The sequence below is a fragment of the Chiloscyllium punctatum genome, chromosome 2 (genome assembly GCF_047496795.1).
Source record: "Chiloscyllium punctatum isolate Juve2018m chromosome 2, sChiPun1.3, whole genome shotgun sequence".
Classification (NCBI taxonomy): Eukaryota; Metazoa; Chordata; class Chondrichthyes; order Orectolobiformes; family Hemiscylliidae; genus Chiloscyllium; species Chiloscyllium punctatum.
This window is the reverse complement of record NC_092740.1, coordinates 106,784,505-106,801,711: the sequence shown is the minus strand read 5'-3', so window position 1 is coordinate 106,801,711 and position 17,207 is coordinate 106,784,505. Positions and strand designations below refer to the sequence as shown.

At 42.1% G+C, this 17,207-nt stretch overlaps 1 protein-coding gene across 23 annotated transcripts in view; it reads right to left on the bottom strand.

Moving 5' to 3' along the window:
- LOC140487612 (multiple PDZ domain protein) overlaps positions 1-17,207 on the bottom strand; it is a 359,969-nt gene that overhangs the window by 304,213 nt on the left and 38,549 nt on the right. For all 23 annotated transcript variants that reach the window (XM_072586923.1, XM_072586922.1, XM_072586963.1 and 20 more), the window contains one exon: positions 8,082-8,144. In XM_072586923.1, the coding sequence (XP_072443024.1) occupies positions 8,082-8,097 (16 nt within the window). In that variant the 5' untranslated portion in view covers positions 8,098-8,144. The remainder of the gene's footprint in view (positions 1-8,081; positions 8,145-17,207) is intronic.

The following is a 17,207-nucleotide window of genomic DNA, read 5'->3' as shown; positions in this document are numbered from 1 at the left end:
GATCAACATTAATGCTATAGTAGCTTGGTTTATTGCTCTCCCTTGTTTTGCCAGGAAATAACATTAAGAGTAAGTGAGTACTGCAGATGCTGGAGTTCAGAGTCAAAAAGTGTGGCACGTGAAAAGCACAGAAGGTCAGACAGCATCCAAGGAGCAGGCGAAATTGACATTTCGGGCATAAGCCCTTTATCAGGGATTGCGGGTTTGGAGATTGGTTGGGGGGGGGGGGGGGGGTAACTGGAAAGAAGGCAATAGGTAGATGCAGGTGGCGGAGTCATAGTGATAGGTCAGGGGGAGAGTGGAGTGGATAGGTGAGAAGGAAGACGGACAGTTCAAGATGGCAGCGCTGAGTTGAAGGGTTGTCTCTGGGATGGATAGGGATAAAAAAACTGATGAAGTCAATTTTGATGCCAGGTGGTTGGAGGGTCCCAAGGCAGAAGATGAGGCATTCTTCCTCCAGTTGGCGGGTGTCTTAGATTTGGCAGTGGAGGCAGTCTAGGACTTGTATGCCCTTGGAGAGTGGGAGGGGGAGCTGAAGTAGTTTGTCACAGGGCAGTGGGGTTGTTTCATGCATGTCTCCCAAAGACGCTCCCTGAAACGTTCTGCGAGTTAGCACCCTGTCTCCCCAGCATAGACAAGGCCACATCAAAAACAACGGACATAGTAGACAAGGTGTTTGTGGGTGCAGGAAAATCTATGCCAGATGTAAAAAGACCCTTTGGGTACTTGGACAGAGGTGAGGTATGGGCACAGGTTTTACATCTCTTGTGACGGCAAGGGAAGCTGCCAGGTGTGGAGGGTAGGTTGGCGTGGGCACATGGAGTTGATGAGGGTGTCACGAAGGGAATGGTCTAAGCAATGTAGGTAGGGTGGGGAGAGAAATATACCTCTAGTGGTGGGGTCTGATTGTAGGTGGTAGAAGATAATGCACTGTATCTGGAGATTATTGGGGTGGAAGGTGTGGACCAGGGATTGGAGGGGTGGGGTAAAAGGTCAGAGGTGCAGGAAATTATCACTCCATTAAAGACCATTTGATTGTGGAGGAACCTTTTGGGAAGAAGTCACAACACAGAAGCAGATAAGTCAATAGTATGGCCTTGCTGTAAATGTTCAACAGTGAGTAGAATGGGTTCTTTATTGATTATGTTTTATTGAAATACGTCTCTGAAGTAATAAGTGTTAAGTTAGCCTGGAGCAGTGTTTTATAGAGGTACACAACGCTGCTATTTTCTGGGTCTGTAGATTGGAAGAAGCAAAAGAAAAAAGGCCTTCAATACAATTCAATATACTCTTCTTGTCCAATGTGGGAGTTTAGGGAGAGTTGGTGTTACCGAGGAATATATCTGCAATGAATACCGGTGACTGCACAACTTATCAAATCTAATGGATGGGTTGGAGCGACAGTTAGAGCCAATGAGGAATTTACAAAAACAAGGGGATGTGATGGATGGCAGTTTTAGGAGGGAAGAAAAGCCGCAGATATAATCACCTAGATGGGTTAAGTCCAGGAAAGGTAAGGAGTCTTCTGTGGCTATCTCCATTTCAAACAAGTATGCTGTTTTGGAAAATGTAGGGAGTTACAGATTCTCAGGGCAATGTAGCATGAACAGCCAAGTTTCTGTGCCAAGACAGGCTCTAACTTAATGAGGGGGGATGTCAGGTTTCAAGTGATCGATTGTGTTAGGGGATTCTAATCAGACGTACAGATAGAAGTTTCTGTGGCCAGCAGTGAAATATCAGAATTGTGTGTTGCCTCCACAGTGCAAGGATCAAGGATGTCTAAGAGGATGCAGAATGTTCTCAAAGGGGAGACAGACCAACAGGAGGTCATTGTACACTTTGGAACCAATGGCATAGGAAGGGAAAAGGATGAAATTCTGAAGGGAGAATACAGAAAGTTAGGCAGGAATTTAAAAAGGTGGTCTTCGAGAGTAGTAATATCTGGATTATTCCCAGTATTACGACCTAGTAAGGGTAAGATTAGGAGGATAGAGCAGAAGAATGCGTGGCTGAGGAATTGGTGTATGGGAGGAGGAATCAAATTTTTGGATCATTGGAATCTCTTCTGGGGCAGAAGTGACCCTGTACAAGAAGGACAGAATGCACCTGAATTGGACGGGGACTAATATACTGGCAGGGAGATTTGCTCGAGGTGCTCAGAAGGATTAAAACTAGTTAAGGTTGGTGATGCTGGTGCTGGGGGGGGTGAAGATCAAGAGGGGAGATAGTGAGGAAAGAGATCAATCGGAGACTAGTACGGTTGAGAAAAAAAGCTAGACAAATACTCAGGGACAAAGCACAGACGAGGTAGAACTGATAAATTAAACTGCATTTATTTCAATGCAAGCAGCCTAACAGGGAAGGCAGATGAACTCAAGGCAGGGTTAGGAACATGGGACTGTGATATCATAGCCATTTCAGAAACATGGCTCAAGGACGAACAGGACTGGCAGCTTAATGTTCCAGGACACAAATGCTACAGGAAGGATAAAAGGGGCAAGAAGGAAGAGGGTGTGGTATTTTTGATAAAGGATAACGTTACAACTGTACTTCGGGAGGGTACTCCCAGAAATACCCCTAGGGAAGTTATTGGGCGGAACGAGAAGAAAGGGGCGATCACCTTATTGGGATCGTATTATTGACCCCATAATAGTCAGCGGGAAATTGAGAAACAAATTTGTAAGGAGATATCAGTTATCTGTCAGAATAATAGGGTGGTTATAGTAGGGGATTTTAACTTTCCAAACATAGTCCAGGAATGCCATAGTGTTAAGGGTTTAGATGGAAAGGAATTTGTTTAGTGTGTATAAGAAACTTTTCTGATTCAGTATGTGGATGTACCTACTTGAGAAGTTACAAAACTTAACCGACTCGTGCGAAATAAGGCAGGGCAGGTGACTGAGGTGTCAGTGGGGGAGCACTTTAGGGCCAGTGACCATAATTCTATTAGTTTTAAAATAGTGATAGAAAAGGATAGACCAGATCTAAAAGTTGGAAGTTCTAAATTGAAGGAAGCTAATTTTGATGGTATTCAGCAAGAACTTTCAAAACCTGATTGGGGGCAGATGTTCACGGCTGGAAAATGGGAAGCCTTCAGAAATGAGATAACGTCTATGCTTTGTCCCTATTTGTCTTGCTTCTTTTCTCAACTGTACCAGCCTCAGATTGGTTCCCTTCCTCTTCACCCCTACCTACCCCCACCCCACCACCCCCCCAGCCAACCTTACTAGTTTTAATCCTCCTTGAGCATCTCTAGCAAATCTCCCTGCCAGTATCTTAGTCCCCCTTCCAATTCAGGTGCAATCTGTCCTTCTTGTACAGGGTCACTTCTGCCCCAGATGATCCAAAAATGTGAATCTTCCTCCCATACACCAGCTCCTCAGCCATGCATTCATCTGCTCTATCCTCCTATTCTTACCCTCACTCACTCGTAGCACTGGGAGTAATCCAGATATTACCACTCTTGAAGACCACCTTTGTTAATTCCTGCCTAACTTTCTCTATTCTCCCCTCAGAAATGAGATAACGAGAGTCCAGAGACAGAATATTTCTGTTAGGGTGAAAGGAAAGACTGGTAGGTGTAGGGAATGCTGGGATGACTAGAGAAAATGAGGTTTTAGTTAAGAAAAATAAGCAAGCATGTCTGATATATATATCACAAGATATATCGAGTGAATCCTTAGAAGAATATAAAGGCAATAGGAGTATACTTGAGGAGGATATCAGGAAGACAAAAAGGGGATATTAGATAGCTTTGATAAATAGTGTTAAGGAGAATCCAAAGTGTTTTACAAATACACTAAGGACAAAAGGGTAACTAGGGAGAGAATAGGGCCCCTCAAACATCAGCAAGGCAGTGTGTGTGGAGCCGCAGGAGATGGTGGAAAGATACTAAACGAGTATTTTGCATCAGTGTTTATTGTGGAGAAGGTCATGGAAGATATAGAATGTCGGGAAATAGATGGTGACATCTTGAAAAATGTCTATATTACACAGGAGGAAGTCTTGAAATGCATAAAGTGGATAAATTCTCAGAAGTGGATCAGGTGTACCCCTAGAACTCAGTGGGAAGCTAGGGGAGTGATTGCTGTGCCCCTTGCTGAGATATTTGTATCATCGATAGTCACAGGTGAGCTGCCAGAAGACTGGAAGTCGGTTAATATGGTACCACGATTAAGGAAGATGGTAAGGACAAGCCAGGGAAGTATAGACTGGTGAGCAAGTTGTTGGAGGGAATCCTGAGGCACAGGATTTACATGAATTTGGCAAGGCATAGACTGATTAGGGATAGTCAAATTGGCTGTGTGTGTGGGAAATTATGTCTCACAAATCTGACTGAGTTTTTTGAAGAAACATAGAGGATCGATGAGGGCAGAGTGGCGGACATGATCTATATGGACTTCAGTGAGGTAATCGACAAGGTTCCCCATTGGAGGCTGGTTAGGTCTCATGGAATACAGGGAGAACTAGTTATTTGGATACAGAACTGGCTCAAAGGTAGAAGACAGAGGATGGTGGTGGAGGGTTGTTTTTCAGACAGGAGGCCTGTGGCCAGTGGATTGCCACAAGAATCAGTGCTGGGTCCAATACTTTGTAATTTATATAAATGATCTGGATGTGAACATAGGAGCTATTGTTAGTACGTTTGTAGGTGATACCAAAATCGGAGGTGTAGTGGACAGCAAAGAAGGTTACCTCAGATTATATTAGGATCTTGATCAAATGGGCCAAAGGGCTGAAGAGTGGCAGATGGAGTTTAATTTAGATAAATGCAAGGGGTTGCATTTTGGGAAAGCAAATCTTAGCAGGACTTGTACATTTAATGGTAAGGTCCTGGGGAGTGCTGCTGAACAAAGAGACCTTGAAGTGCAGGTTCATAGCTCCTTGAAAGTAGAGTCGCAGGTAGATAGGATAGTGAAGACAGCATTTGGTATGCTTTCCTTTATTGGTCAGAGTATGGAGTACAGGAGTTGGGAGGTCATGTTACGGCTGTACAGGACATTGGTTAGACCCCATTTGGAACATTGTGTGCAATTCTGGTCTCATTCCTTTCAGAAGGATGCTGTGAAGCTTGAAAGGTTCAGAAAAGATTTAAGGATCTTGCCAGGGTTGGAGGTTTTGAACTATAGGGAGATTGAATAGGCTGGGATTTTTTCCCTGGAGCAAGAGGCTGAGGGGTGACCTTATAGAGGTTTATAAAATCATGAAGTGGATGGACAGGGTAAATGGACAATGTCTTGACGTGGGGATGGGTGAGTTCCAGAACGAGAGGGCATAGGTTTAAAGTGAGAAGGGAAAGATATGAGAGACCTAAAGGGGCAATCTTTTCACACAGAGGGTGGTGCGTGTATGGAACGAGCTGGCAGAGGGAGTGGTGGAGGCTAGTACAATTACAACATTTAAAAGGCATCTGGATGGGTATACGAATACAAAGGATTTGGAGGGATATGAGCCAGGTGCTAGCAAGTGGAACTAGATTAGGTTGAGATATCTGGTCGGCATGGATGAGTTGAATCAAAGGATCTGTACATGCTGTACATCTACGACTAAGCTGACGAAATGTGCTCCCATTGTTGATCACGTGGGAGGGGAAATTGAAGTCCTTGAAATAGGAGCCCATCTGGGATGTCTTAAAGTAGAATTGCTCCTCCTCAGAGCAGATATGGCAGAGGCAATTTGGACTAGTGGTCACATTTTTTACAGGAAGCGGTGGGAGATGGTGTAGTCCAGGTAGCTGTGGGAGTCGGTGGGTTTGAAATAGATGTCCGTGTTGAGTCAGTCACCAGAAGAGTCCAGGAAGGGGAGGTAAGTATTAGAAATCATCCGGGTGAACGTGAGATCAAGGTGGAAGGTGTTAGTGAAGTTGATGAACTGTTCAACTCCTTCATGGGACCATAACGTAGGACAGATAGTCAATGTATTGCAGGGAAAGGTGGGGGAGTGCTGTGGCCAGTATATCTGCAGAAGATGGTGTGTTCTACGTATCCTATCAAAGATACAGGCACATCTGGGTCCCCATATGGGTGTCCTTGGCTATCCCTTTGAATCTTGCCACTCACTTCAATGGAAAGGAAATAACATTGTCAATACTTCAATCCTCTGGATTATTCCATCCATGAAGCCGTAGACTTCAGAATGTCAACTTTCCTTCCCAATGCGTGTACCTAAAACTAGGTAGCTGTCATACTTTAAAAGGAGTACCAATAACTTGGTTGTGTCTCCTCTATTTTTATCTTTTCTAACACTGGTTCTGCCTTCTCATTTGCAGTTACATTGCATTGGTCTTCAGTAACAAACAGTATGTTACCAACGTACTCATTTAAGACCTTAGGTAGGCCCTCTTCACGTTGAAGAATAACTCATTCCTGTTGCTCTGTAAAACATTTGTTTTTATTTACATTATCTGCTAAATAAGTCAACATTACTTGTTACAACACAGGTAAAAACCTCCCTGCTAATTTAAACCTACAACACAAAATGATTTAATCTGTGCTGTAATCTGTTAAAATTAAAGACAAAACACTATCCCAAAAGTCACTGAAGTAAAAACTAATATATTTTTTATTTTTTAAAAAAGTCTAACAGAATAATTAAACTATTTACAACTCATTTGGCAGTTCATTTGTGGGTGGCACGATGGCACAGTGGTTAGCACTGCTGCCTCACAGCGCCTGAGACCCGGGTTCAATTCCCACCTCAGGCGACTGACTGTGTGGAGTTTGCACGTTCTCCCCGTGTCTGCGTGGGTTTCCTCCAGGTGCTCCGGTTTCTTCCCACAGTCCAAAGATGTGCAGGCCAGGTGAATTGGCCATGCTAAATTGCCCATAGTGTTAGGTAAGATGTAGATGTAGGGGTATGGGTGGGTTACGCTTCGGCGGGGCGGTGTGGACTTGTTGGGCCGAAGGGCCTGTTTCCACACTGTAAGTAATCTAATCTAATCTAAAAAAAAAACATACGATTCCTGTTCCCATTTCATAATACTCTTATAGGATCACTGCAGTCAGTTTAGCTTGGATTCAAATTCAGGAAAAAAAAATGAAAGCACGGTACCCTGACTATTCATCCTACATTTTATTTTCGATTTCAAACTAGGCTCTCCATTCTGGGAAAAAATATATCAAAAATGTGGAAAAACAATTCCTGTCTGCTTAAACACAAGTTAATGTAATTATTACATATGGTTATGAAAACTTCATATTGTGTCAATTATTGATAAATTTATTGCATTCCTTTTTCAAAGAGGTAAAAGATGATAATGAAATGTTCTTTTCTTAAAAAGCGAGGCTTTTCTTGGTAATCATGTCTCTTACTGGAGACCACTTCCCTGGACTTAGAACTCTCGGGTTCCAGACTCTGCTTTTGACATTGGTTGGAGTAGTTTGCAAGAAGTCTGAAGATTGATCTAAATTGGAATGATTCTATTGTTTCTTAAAGTAGTTGCAGGTTCAAAGTATTTGTCAATGTTTCTTGCAACTATCTGCAAGAGGCACCAGCAGCAACTATGTGTTTAGTTACGGGCAGAATGTCAGACTGACTACATCAGAACAACTCAGCCTTTGTTTTTGGTCTTCAAAAACTGCTGGGAAGTTTTGATCTTAAAAAGTGAATTTCTATAAAGAAAGCCCATTCCCATTACATCAGATGTGCTCATTAACCTATATTAACCAATTTCTGGATTTCCACTGATGAAATTTTATAATAAACCAAGAAACCTGGTTGATGCCTTAATGCATAGGATTGCCACAATGGAGAGCTGAGCAAAATGTTTACACCTATATTGTTATCTGTGGAGTAATGACAAGAAAAAGGCAATGCACTCTTCCCATCTCTGTTGTAACATTATGATGGTTTCTTGAAAACCCTTTCCAGGGGGTCCCCAAATGGCAAGTTGAGTTCAGCTATACATTATACTGCATTTAGTTTAGTTCAATACATTCTTCTGATTGATGAACATTATTCAATGCCACAGAAACAGTACCAGCACCTATTCTGGAGTAAAGGCATATGTTTTCTTTTTAAAAGGGATCCAACTAGCAAGTCATTCTCTCAACAAAAGCATGATAACTGCACACAATTCTTACCTAAGCCTTCCAACATGCTTCCAATCACAAGATGAAATCGATCTCTCTGGTGCCAAAACTTTCCTAAAATTCAAAAGGGCACAACATGTAAACAAAGGCAAAAAAAATCCCAATTAGATTTACTGCTAAACTGCAGTACTCGAGGCAATATTGGCTCAATGTTATTTAACATGCTCATTAATAATGAATTCGATGTCAGCCCTAATTTTAAACGCATTCCTCTTCCTACAGAGAGTACAGAAGGTTAATCTATCCTATGGGACGAATGTCTCAATTGGACACAGTTTCAACTATGACTTGACGAAGAACATACTTCAACAGGGACAGAATTTTTTTTAAAATCTTAAAAAAGGAATATTAAATGAAAAAGATGAGTTCTGCTACAAATTCTATACTCAATGGGAAATTATAGTTTACATTTCCTGTCCTGCAACAAAACTGAATCTGCTAAAGCCTCTGAGCTGAGTAATGAGTGGTTTTAGAGGAATTATTCACAGAGCAGCAGCAGTTTGGCCTGTCATGGTTGCAGAATTGATAAAAGAACTCATGCTCTTAAAGCTTATAAATCAACAATATTGTCTAGTATCATCTTGTGTTTTAGGAATATAAAGTGGTCACTGCAACAAGAAACTTGAAAACATTATGAAACCAGGTTATGAAGCAGTCTTGCTTTAATGTAATACGAATTTGATAAATTCCTCCAAGACCCAATAAACAGAAAATTCAGCCACCTTGTGCAAATTACCCATTTTGTGCTCAATTCAAATGCAGGAGGCAGAAGTCTACAGAACTCTCTACTTTGGGCAAAGCTCCTCAGAATTGGATGTCTGATCTCCCAAATGCTACTTCAGGAGAAACTGTGCCTAAGATCCACATGTGAAGGGTTATATCTTGCAAAAAATTGTGAACAGTATTTTGCATTGTGAGGATGATAACATTAAGCCAATCAGCACTGCTTAAAAACTCCCAAAATCTTGGTGGACCAATACAAACAGGGGACTAGCAAAGAGGAAAATCCGTATAAAATGAGAAAACAAATGGACACAAAAAAAAGGGACACAGACTGCCTTCTTTTGATTTTAACAACTTTATCACCCTGGGATTTACTTTTGATTAGAAAAGGCAACTAGGCAGTTATATAGACAGTTATAAAGACAGGTTTGTTTAAAAAACTGGGTTTTAAATTGTCGACCAATGAGAGAAAAATACTTTTTAAAACCAAGGACTGCTGGATGATTGCTGCACGTTTTGGAATCAAGTAACCTAATCATTGCAAGTGTGGTTTACAGAGCTGCTTGGTCAAGCAGCAACTGAAGTATACCTACAAGCTGCAGCCCAAGGTTGTGCACAAACGGATCTTTGGTTGGCCAGCAGCTGATAACTAGTCACTAGTCCACAGACACGACAAAGAAAACCTTGGTTCTCACACAGCTCAACAACCTGGGACTATGAACAAGATAATAAGAAGGCTTCAGATCAATTTCCAGTTCAGGACCTGTCTGCCCTCTAAACAGGAAGCAATTCAAGGCTCAAGAAACCAGTTTCTTTCCTTTAGTAGTTACTGTAAGCTGTGAGTTTTGAACTGATGTCAAAAACCTTTAAATAAATCAACCACCCATCAGTTCTTTGTGCAGACCACTGGAAGCATCAGATAACGACAACCAATTAGCACTGTACTCTGCTAAATTTGAGTCTGTTAAAATGAATCTTGTTAATTTATTGGTTACAACTTGCATAAGCAGAGACAAAGTTAAAGTTAGAAAAACCAAATTCACAACTATTTTATTAAAATAGGACGAAGGGTCAGGTGATATGTTTCTGCACGATGTGGGAGCTGGTGGATCCCATTGCAGTTCCCAGTGACCATGTCTGTAGTAAATGTTGGTTGCTGAAAGAACTGACTCAAAGTTAATAAGTTGGAGTCTAAGCTTCAAACATTGTGAAAGATCCGGGGGACAGTTACCTGGATTCTGTGTTTCAGGAAATAATCACATTCCTTAGACTAACTCGAATTCAGCCAATAGTCAGGGACAGGATGGTGTAGTTGTCAGTGGGGCAGGTAGAGGGCTCCAGGAGGTAGAGTTGCAGGAGCTACAGCCCATCCTTGTCCAACAGGTTCAAGAATTTTGCTCCGTGTGAACGGGAATAGGGACAGCAGCGCCACGGTGCAGGGAGTCATTCAAGTGTAGTGGGGAGAACAGAATTGTTCTTCTAATTAGGGATAGTATAGTTAAAGGCATAGACACTGTTCTGTGACCAGGATCAAGAGTCCCAAAGATTGGTGTTACCTGCTTGGTGCTCAAGTTTGGGATCTCTCATCTAGGCTGCAGAGGAACTTAGAGGGTAAAAATACAATGACATAGATAAAACTAGGGCAGAGGTTCGTTAAGGTAGTATGAACAGCTTGTATCTAAATTAAACAGCAGAACCTGGATTACTACCTCAGCCACGAGCTAATTGGTTGAGGCTCAATAAGATTAAGCAGGTAATGCACGGCTCAAAAGGTTGGCATGGGAGAACAGGATAAAAACAATGACTGCAAATGCTGGAAACCAGATTCTGGATTAGTGGTGCTGAAAGAGCGCAGCAGTTCAGGCAGCATCTGAGGAACAGTAAAATCGTGTTTTGGGCAAAAGCCCTTCATCAGGAATAAAGGCAGTGAGCCTGAAGCATGGAGAGATAAGCTAAAGGAGGGTGGGGGTGGGGAGAAAGTAGCATAGAGTACAATAGGTGAGTGGGGGAGGGGATGAATGTGATAGGCCGGGGCAGGGGGAGGGTGGAGTGGATAGGTGGAAAAGAAGATAAGCAGGGAGGACAAGTCATGGGGAAAGTGCTGAGCTGGAAGTTTGGAACTAGGGTTAGGTGGGGGAAGGGGAAATGAGGAAACTGTTGAAGACCACATTGATGCCCTGGGGTTGAAGTGTTCCGCCTCGGAACATGAGGCGTTCTTCCTCCAGGCATCTAGTGGTGAGGGAGCGGAGGTGTGAAGGAGGCCCAGGACCTCCAAGTCCATGTCCTCGGCAGAGTGGGAGGGGAAGTTGAAATGTTGGGCCATAGGGCGGTGTGGTTGATTGGTGCGGGTGTCCTGGAAATGTTCCCTAAAGCGCTCTGCTAGGAGGCTTCCAGTCTCCCCTGTGTAGAGGAGACTGCATCGGGAGCAACGGATACAATAAATGATATTAGTGGATGTGCAGGTAAAACTTTGATGGATGTGGAAGGCTCCTTTAGGGCCTTGGATGGAGGTGAGGGAGATGGTGTGGCCGCAAGTTTTACAGTTCCTGCGTTGGCAGGGGAAGGTGCCAGGATGGGAGGGTGAGTTGTAGGGGGGCTGCGTGGACCTGACCAGGTAGTCACTGAGGGAACGGTCTTTGCGGAAGGCAGAAAAGGAGTGGGGAGGAAAATATATCCCTGGTGGTGGGGTCTTTTTGGAGGTGACGGAAATGTCGGCGGATGATTTGGTTTATGCGAAGGTTGGTAGGGTGGAAGGTGAACACTAGGGGTGTTCTGTCCTTGTTACGGTTGGAGGGGTGGGGTCTGAGGGCAGAGGTGCGGGATGTGGACGAGATGCGTTGGAGGGCATCTTTAACCACATGGGAAGGGAAATTGCAATCTCTAAAGAAGGAGGCCATCTGGTGTGATCTGTGATGGAACTGGTCCTCCTGGGAGCAGATATGACGGAGGCGGAGGAATTGGGAATACGGGATGGCATTTTTGCAAGAGGTAGGGTGGGAAGGTGTAATCCAGGTAGCTGTGGGAGTCGGTGGGTTTGTAAAAAAATGTCAAGTGTCAAGTCGGTCGTCATTAATGGAGATGGAGAGGTCCAGGAAGGGGAGGGAGGTATCAGAGATGAACAGGGTTTGAATTCATGGGACACTGGCACTAGTACTGGTGCCAAAAGACCTGTTCCAAGAGGATTGTCTTCATCGGAACTGTGCTGGGACCAAAGTCCTAATGAATCGCATAACTAGCTTTAAACTAAATGGGGGGGGGGGTTCATTTATAGGGGAAATTTGAAAACCCAAATTAAAAGGAGGTGGTGGTAAAAATGTGGAACTTAGGAGAGGTTATTAAAATCTCCTGCACAGATAAATAAAGTACAGAAAGGGTTAACAAACTTCAAGCACACTGGACAAACAAATGACAATCAGAAGGGCAGTTAATACAGGACTGAAGGTGTTATATCTAAATGCATACAGCACAAGGTAAATGAGCTTGTGGCACATATTGAAATTGGCCAGGTTTGACATGGTGGGCATCACAGAAATGTCTGCAAGGGGATCAGGATTGGGAGCTGAATATTCAAGGATATACATCCTATCGAAAAGATAGGCAGGTGGGCAGAGGAGGTGGGGTTGCCTTATTAGTAAAAGTGTTTTAAATCAAATAGTAAGAAACAAAGTAGGGTCAGGTGGTGTAGAATCTGTGGGGGTTGAATTGAGGAACCACAAAAGGTGAAAAAAACCCATCGTTCAAGTTATGTACAGGCTTCCTAACAGTAGTCAGAAGCTGGGCTGCTAGATATACCAGAAGATAGAAAGTTTGTGTAGGAAAGGCAAAGTCAGTGATCCTGGGGGATTTCAATAAGCAGGTGGACTGGGAAAAATCAGGTTAGTAGCGGATTGCACAAAAATGGAATTTGTGTCAAGTCTACAAGATAGCTTGTTAGAGCAGCTTGTGGTACAGCCCTCGAGGGAACAGACAAGGCTGGATATGGTGTTGTGCAATAAGCAGACTTGATAAGGGAGCTTAAGCTGAAGGAACCCTTAGGAGGCAGTCATCATAATATGATTAACTTTACTCTGCAATTTGAGGGGGAGAAGACAGAACCAGAGGTAATGGTATTACAGCTGAATAAAAGCAACTACAGAGGCACGAGGGAGGAGATAGGTAGAATTGACTGGGAGGAGCCTAGCAGAAAAGAGTGGAACAGCAATGGTAGAACTTTTGGAGAATTTAGGAAACACGGCAGAGATTCATCCCGAGGAAAAGGCAGCATGGTACAGGGAAGATGAGGCACACATGACTGACTAGGGACGTCAGAGATAGTAAATGATGTGGCGAAGGGCAGTGGGAAACCAGAGGATTAGGAAGCTTACAAAAACAGAGGGCAACAAAAAAAGACAAGATTAAATGATGGTAAGCTAGCCAATAATATAAAAAAAAGGCAGAGTTTCTTTAGTTATACAAAAAGGGCAAAAGCAATGCAAAAGTGGATACTGAGTCACTGGAAAGTAACATTGCAGTGATAGTAGTGGGTAACAAGGAAACAGCTGAGGAACTGAATAATTACTTTGCGTCAGTCTTCACGGTGGAAGACGTAAATACTATCCCAAAAGTTCAAGAAAGTGAAGAAGCAGAGCTGAGTACGGTGGCCACCAGCAAGATGTTAGAAAAACTGAATGGCCCAAAAGGTGGATAAACCATCTGGACCAGATGGACTACACCCCAGAGTTTAAGGGAGATAGCTGAAATGATAGCGAAGGCATTAGTGGTGATGTCTCAGGAATCACTAGAATCGAGGAGGATCTCAGGACTGGAAAATTGCTAATGTGACACCCCCGTTTTAAAAAAAAAAGGACTACGGCAAAAGACGGAAAATTATAAAATTAGCCTAACCTAGGTCTTGGGCAAAATCCTGGAATCCATTGTGAAGGATGAGATTTCTGTATACTTGGAAGTGTATGGTAAAATAGGACAAAGTCAGCATGGTTTCATCAAGGGGAGGTCATGTCTAATAAATGCATTTGAATTCTTTGACGAAGTAATGAGCAGGTTAGACCAAGGGGAGCCAATAGATTTACCTAGACTTCAAGGCGGCCTTTGATAAGATGCTGCACAGGCGGCTACTGAGTAAGGTAAGGACCCATGATGTTAGAGGGAAGATGCTAGCATGGATAGAAGCTAGGCTGTCTGGCAGAAAGCAGATAGTGGGGATAAAAGGGCCTTTTTCAGGTTGGTGGCCGGTGACAAGTGGTGCTCTGCAAAACTCAATATTGGGACCACAATTTTTCACTTTATACACTTTAATGTTCTAGATGAAGGAACGGAGGGCATTCTGGCTAAGCTTTCAGATAACACAAAGATACGTAGAGGAACAGGGAGCATTGAGGCGGCAGGAAGGCTGCAGAGGGATTTGGTCAAGTTAGGAGAATGGGCAAAGAAATGGCAGATGAAATATAGCGTGGAAAAGTGATAGGTCCTGCATTTTGGTATTAAGAATAGCTACCTGACAAAGGACCAGCGCTCCAAAACCTTGTCTTTTCAAATAAACCTGTTGGACTGTAACCATTGGTGTTGAGATTTTTTTTAAAAAAAACCTTTGTCCACCCAAAACCTCCACATCATATGTGGAACATTTGAGGACTCTGTCTATACTTGATGGAGTTTAGAAGGATAAATAGGTTTGGGGGAAGAGTGAGTAACTGAAACATACTGAATGGCCTGGACAGAGTCAATGTTGGTTAAATGTTTCCGTTGGTAGGAGAGACTAGGGCCCAAGGGAACAGAGTAATAGGGAAGACCTTTTAGAATTGAGATAAGTAGAAACTTCTTCAGCCAGAGTGGTGAATCTATGGAATTCAATGCCACAGAAGGCTGTGGAGGCCAGATCATTTGAGTATATTTAAGACTGAAATAGAAATGTTCTTGAGTATCAAGGGCTATGGAGAGAAACCAGGAGAATGGGGTTGAGAAACGTATCAGCCATGATGGAACAACAAAACAGACTCAATAGGCTGAATGGCTTAATTTCTGCTCCTATGTCTATGGGGTTACTCACCAGAACAATCTTCACATCAACTCTAAACAGTCTGTCCTCCCATTCATATTTGGGTGTATTATGCATAGAAGGGGGAGCGTATAAAGGTGATTAGAATTGTAACTAGTAAAGTTAGAGCAAAGTTCATAATTGTTTACCTATAGCTGGAGTCTATTTACTTGCAATAAGTCATAATTCTTGTTTAGTGTAGAAACCTGATCTGTGTTTCTGTCAATTTGTCTTTTAACAAAGGTAAATTGGGGAATTTTACATGTGTCTTTAATATTTTAACCTTTCGGGTGGACTCTGGGAATGGCAGGGCTTGATTTTCCAGCATACTATCCTAAGCCATCACAAACTACAAATACTTGTAGCTCAAAACAGACCAGAGAGTGGGTAGTTTCCAGTGAGTGATTCATTTCTTAACTCATTAAAACTTCAGGACCACTGATGTAAGGAATAAACAAAATACTTATAACATGTCTGGATGACTGCAATCCTAATAATCTGAAGCTTAAAGCCATTTAGGAGAAAGCAACCTGTTCAACCTGCACCCTATATATCACTCAATTTTTATTGCATCCAGCATTGGAACAACTTCCGAAGGCTTCTTTCAAACCCATTATCTTTAATTACAATCCTTCTTCACTGGGTCAAAAATATGCTGGAACTCCTACAGAAATAGGACTGTTGGATTATGTACAGAGTAATTCAAAATCGTTCACCATTACATTCCCAAAGGATGAGAATGCAATATTGGCCTTGCTAGTGATATCAGCATCTCATGAATGAAGATTGAAGGGAGAGAAAAATAAATCTCAGCAAGGGTGGGAAGAAGGGTCAATGATGCACAAGCTGGAGAAATAGGGAGATAAAAACAGATAGTGATAAAAACAGCGAAAGAGCTACAGAGAGAGTGCCACTGGATTATTTTAAATCAGAAATAGAGAAGATTCTTGTTAGAGAAAGGATTCAAAGTTTTGGGACAGGATGGGAATGCAGAGTCAGTGTATGTAGTAACAATGCTTTTGGCATCTACACAAGGTGAAGGATGCAAGAGAAGGGGAGCAGATGAGCCTAGCAGTAAGATGACAGCCGTCTCATATCCTTAAATCAAAGGCTCAAGAAGCTATTATGTGGCTGACACAAGGGTGGTCTTCAACCACATGACATCAGCTACAAACTCCATCACTTTGTCAAGATAATCTTTATTTGCAATCAGGCCTGATCAACATTGTCATGAATGGCCCAACAGCCATCATGAAAGACTTTAGGGAAGCCTCAGTACAAAAGGCTCAGAAGATCAATGTTAACACGAACAGTTTAAGGATGAAAGAAAACACAAGTCAATGGAAAAAAAAGTGGTTCACATCTCAGCTGTCCTGCTCATCCGACACTGGTACTCTATTTGTCAGAATCTTTGCTTTATAATACCAACGTTATTACATAATGTTATATTATACAAGTTAAATTTAATATTGTATGGGCAATCCAATAACCTGATTAAATTGAATGACATTGGTAAGAAAATAAGATGCAAAGAGGAAAAGAGGCAGCCATGAAAATGTAGATAGGTTAAGTGAGTAGGCAAATGAAATTTGCTTGTCAATCTTCAGAGGAAGAATAAAAAATTCATTATCGCGAAAAACTGAAGAATTCAAAGATGAAAATGGATCTGGGCATCCTTAAGCACAAATCGCAAGTAATTAATATGCAGGTACAACAATTAGGAAGCTAGCAGAACATTGTTTATTCAGTTCCTGCCATGATGAAGTTTCAGTTATCCAGAGCACTAGTGAGACCCTATCAGAAATAAACAAGCAAAAAGTGATGGGATTGAAACATTAAGGTGTTGGAAAAGTCTTTACGGAGTTGATGTGGAGAGGATGTCTTATGGGAGAATCTAGAACTAGGGGTTTCTGCTTACTGGTTGCCCATCTCTAAGAAATGGAATGGATTTTTTTTCCATCACAGGATTAAGTCTTTGGAAGTTTCTTCTTTACAAGGTGGTGGAAGCATAGTTACAGAATATTTAGAATGCAGAGGGGAAATAGATTTTTGTTAAGGGGGATGAAATATTAATCAGGTAGGCAGGAATGTTGATGAGGTTACAAATCAGATCAGCTATAGTTTTATCAAATGGTAGAGCAGACTTGAGGTGCTGAATTGCCTACTTCTGCTCCAAACTCATCTGTTCATTTTGATAAACAAAACTGGTTAAAAATTTTACATAGAAGTTACCACCACTGTCTTTTCACCTGAGTGAAATTTGCCATTTTTCTCTCCAGTTAATTCTATAGAAACAAGTATTTTTATTTAAAACAATATTAATCTTTACATTTCTTCATTTATCTAAATTTAGGCTATTC